Source organism: Bos javanicus, chromosome X (assembly GCF_032452875.1).
Source record: "Bos javanicus breed banteng chromosome X, ARS-OSU_banteng_1.0, whole genome shotgun sequence".
Taxonomy (NCBI): domain Eukaryota; kingdom Metazoa; phylum Chordata; class Mammalia; order Artiodactyla; family Bovidae; genus Bos; species Bos javanicus.
This window is the reverse complement of record NC_083897.1, coordinates 105,173,956-105,178,541: the sequence shown is the minus strand read 5'-3', so window position 1 is coordinate 105,178,541 and position 4,586 is coordinate 105,173,956. Positions and strand designations below refer to the sequence as shown.

The 4,586-nt window shown below is 35.5% G+C and overlaps 1 protein-coding gene across 3 annotated transcripts in view; it reads right to left on the bottom strand.

The window, feature by feature from the left end:
- Window positions 1-1,793: 1,793 nt before the first annotated feature.
- Window positions 1,794-4,586, bottom strand: part of MED14 (mediator complex subunit 14) — a 172,271-nt gene continuing 169,478 nt past the window's right edge. For all 3 annotated transcript variants that reach the window (XM_061410414.1, XM_061410412.1, XM_061410413.1), the window contains one exon: window positions 1,794-2,409. In XM_061410414.1, coding sequence (XP_061266398.1) covers window positions 2,336-2,409 — 74 coding nt within the window. In that variant the 3' untranslated portion in view covers window positions 1,794-2,335. The remainder of the gene's footprint in view (window positions 2,410-4,586) is intronic.

The window sequence follows — 4,586 nt, the reverse complement described above, 5'->3', positions numbered from 1 at the left end:
AGCAGATGGAAAATAGATGTGGCAAATCAGGACCAATTTCTTTAAGGTTAAACCAGACTATTAGCCAAAACATCTTCATGAAAATTAACTAGAGAGTTGTTAGTTCTCTGAAACTTGTATAAATTTCATTTATTACTGAAATTACTATAATCACATTGAAACACACTAAAAATCCAAACCATCAATTAGGAAAAACTCCTATGGGTATCCAGTCCCTTTGACTGAACTTGATTAACAGAAGAGATAAAAGACATAGTTTGTGATGAAACTTAAGATCCAAATGCTAAGCATTTTCAAGCTGTAATAAAGTATGTACCAATTCCAAGTATCAAGTATGATAGCAAAATTCTAATTCATGGATTTACTCTTAATAAGCATCAAAACCAAATTCTGTTCACTGAATCCTATCTTACTTTTGATTTGTACAATGCATTCAGAGATGAGTTATTAATAAGGAAAAAAGTATTCACTGAATGCATCATGTTAAAAATGCAATTAATATTTCAAAACCACCCTTAAAAGGGAAACTATTAATAAAATTATTTGAGACAATATTATCCTGCAGGTAAAAATACATTTCTTGTATACACATGTATATTTCTACATGAAAGAAAGGATTCAACTCCAAATAGAAAAGGGCTGACCCTGGATAAAATCTCAGACTGCCAAACTGACGTGATTACCATTGTAAGTTGAACCTAATACAGAAGGATAAAAGCTAAGTTATAGGAAGGATGCAAGTTTAGTCACCTGCTTCCGCATAGTGGCAGAATTGGGGGTGAGAAGCAGGAAATGAAGGCAGAAATAAGACACAGAAGAAAAGGCAAAGAAGGCCTCAACTCTGACCAGAAATGAATAGAGTCAAGCAAAGCTCAGGACAGATATAACTGCAATGAGATGCCTGAAACTAGAATTTGGTAATTGACAGTCACAGAAGCTCAATTAAATCATCTTAAAGTAGAATCAGACAAAGCATCTAAAATTTCATGGAGAACAGTAGTACAGTGACCAGACAACTCAGCATGGTATTACCATTTAAAAAACTTTCCCAAATAACATCAAGTCTTCAGAAGACCTTTGCTTTGGATCATTCTCTTTGAAGCTTAAAAAAGTTCCTGACTGACTGGGAGAGGCAGCACATTGCTCCAAAAAGAAACTGCTGAGATGGGTCAGTAACAGAACCCCCATCTGACCCTGGACAGACCCTGGGTCTTGGATTCTTCAAACTGAGTGGACTGTACCAGGTTTCTTCCAAGTAAAACATTTTATCATTTTGTTGACAATAAATTAAATTGGGATTGTTTAGAACCACCCCAGTTTTGGTGAGGAAGGCAAGCGGAAGAAGTTACTCAAGATAAAGAAACGTCACAGAAATTTCATGCAAGGGTCCAGCATTCAAGTTCTTGGTTTCTTAATGAATGCTGTGTGCAGAAGTAGCCTGTAAACTACATTTGCCTAACAGAAAAGTTCCCACATCCTCAGCAGAGAATGACTGCATTATTTGGAATCTTAGATCAATATGAACTACTCATTGTCTCTTCTCAAAGACTGAGTTCTTTTTTTTTTTAAACCCAAATCCTACACTGAAAGACAATCAAGGTGCTAAATGTTAACCACCAGTCAAGTTAGGAATGTTTGAAGAAAATAAATTTATCTTGAAACAAAGCAGCAGATGTTTTGGTCAAATTTCAGACATATATTATTAGAAATTAATTACTGGCCCCACTAGGTTAAAGATAAAGGGAGGCCAAGAGGTCTACAGAGCTGATATACACACAAGTGAGTATCACTGGTTTTTTTTTTTTTTTTTTAAACCTAGTTTTATTAAATATTGCTTCTTTGGGGTGTGTTTATAACAACTCCCAGAACATTTTCATGTAAGGATTCAAAGCGGTCATATTAAAATACAGCTTCAATATAAAGTTTATCACAGTTTTACAGTATTCAAAAATGACAGACCTGCCTTAAAAAACAAAACCAAAAAAATGACTATTACACCCAAAACATAAGAAAACAATTAAATAAACAAATTTGGCATTTCCGTAACTTTATAGTATAAAACAGAATATTAAACCTATTACTGGCAAACGGACACTGATGTATTACCTAGTTTGAAATGTGTCCCATTTAAACACACTATACAAGTTAGCTATACAAAAGATTGATGGTCTTTTTGATGAAAGAAGTGCACCCTGAAAATTTTTGCCAGTTTAGAATATTTAGCTCTTAAAGTCAAAAAAGTCCTTTTTTCTTTTTTAAACTGAAGGCTGAATTCAGATTTTTTTTTGTTGTTTTGTTTCTTTTGTCAGCCTTCCTGGTTTAAAAACAATAGTGTCTATGGACGCCCACCAGGGGGCAGTGTAAGATTAGCCATTAAATCACGAACAGCTGCAAATATTGTGCATTCACCTGCAACAGAGAAAAATGGTCATTAGCTATTCGCAATACAGGAAAGATGATAACACACTGGTGGGGTAAGGGTAGTTAAATCTAAAATTAGTAAGAACTTTAAAGATCAAAACGAAAGACTAAATTTTAACTGCACAGATTATAGGGGATTAAGCTTTGGTGTTAAGTATTTATTAGATGATACTTGGTTTGGGTTTTTACATCATGAAGACATTTTGGGCAACTCCCAGTTAGATGTAAATTTAAACTAATATGCCTAGAGTTTCTTTACAGAAACACTGGAGCATTGGATAAACCTCTGAAGCTGGACTTCAAGGCTACTGATGACCTGGTTCTTGAAACTAATGAAAGATCTAGTTTTATATTTATGCATTAGTTACAACATCAATGACATCCTTCTGCTGTTACATTAAAGGCCAGGTAACACCTGTGATAGCACTGTCTTAACAGAATCTTCTGTGATGACAGAAATATTCTATATGTATGCTGTGGCTACTGAGTACTTGTAATATAGCCAGTGACTGAGGAGCTGAAATTTATATTTTTTATCTGATTTTAATTAACTTAAATAGCCAAATCTGGGGAGTGGCAGTTATACTGGACAGTGTAGATCTGTGACATCTATTGGAGTTTTCCCCAAAATTTCAAGGAATTGATTGACTTCTGGAGTTCAATGTTAAAATCAATTAATAAAGTGATTCCTCCTTCACCAGGGGAGGAAGTGATGAGTCTGGGAGGAGGGAAGGGAGGCTAAAATATGGCATACTAACAATCAAAAAACAAGATTTGTGTGTGTGGGGCAGGGAGGCGGGGGATTGTAGGAGGTTAATGATTCATCTCAATTTCCCCTTTGCTCCAAGAACCAAAGAGCCTGTACCTCCTACTTCTTGTATATGTAAATTAAAAATAGTTCAATACAGTTAACCAAAACCAGTTGTAAACACGTTAAATCCCAAACCAGATGCTTCCCTAGAGCATGGTCTAACACTGAGAGGCTGCGAGTGAGGGAAGTGAAGACCTCAACTGAATAATGGCCCTCCGGCAAAGGGCAGGATATGCAGTGACCCTGTGCAAGTCACTGCGGCCTTCTCTCCAACCACTGGCAAATTAAGGTACAGAAAAAAACACCCAAAGGTTTAACCAGGCTAAGGTCAAATAAAAGAAAACTACTTCCAAAATATCTCAACAATTTCTTAAATAAAAGAAGTTACATCTTTTTGTTTTTTTAAAACACATTTTCATTATTGATAGGGAGAAAAAGTTGCTTGATCCCAAACAGGATCAAAACATTTGTTCCTTTAAATTTTAAATTCCATGAGACACAATAATGATAGTCATCTGCTTGTGAAGGAATGGTGTTTGTGATCAAGGTTATACTGAAAATATAATGCATGCTTTGAAAATGCTGATAGCTTTAAACTTTGATACTGAAGGACGACCTATTTTGAGCTGAAAGAAGAGATAAGTCAAAGGATGAAAACAGAAAATTATAAGTGGTGGAAGAAGCATTACAACAAAAGCAGCACACCCTTCTCTACTGCCCAGTGCGTTCCTTATAAACTATACTTAGGTAGAACTTGTCTTTGTACATAATATGGGGTGACAAATAGCTGAAAATATAACTTCTCCCATGTTCCTGTGTCTAGTAAAATTTTGACACTGTGGTAACTAAAAAATGTTTCAGAGAACAACTTCCCCTCGTTTAAAAAAAATGAATTGTTACATACTAATCTGAACAGAGAGATATAGAGGACTTCCTTAATATTAGATATAAGCAAAATGTACTTTAATCTCCTTAATGTTACAAACGAGCAGAATGGAAGGTAAGTTCTCTTTGCTGAGCATTATGTTCTATAACCAAAAATTTAGCACTGCCAGGAGTTCCAGGTTAAGCATAGGCTACTCCAGTACTGAAGGACCGTGTTTCTCTGCCAGAATCATTCTGGTCTCCTCGAAAATGTTCCGTTTGAGAGCTTCACTGTGCACTTGGTGAAAGGTTCACTTGCACCCACCTAACACTTATAGAAGAAGCCCAAAAAGCAGGAAGCCATTTGTATCAGCTTTTATTCTTCACAAAACATTTAGGAGATACAGAAATTTGGATGATATTATTCTATTCATGACTGAACCATGAAATACGAGAAACCAACATGCATTTCAACTTGGTGACGAACAGA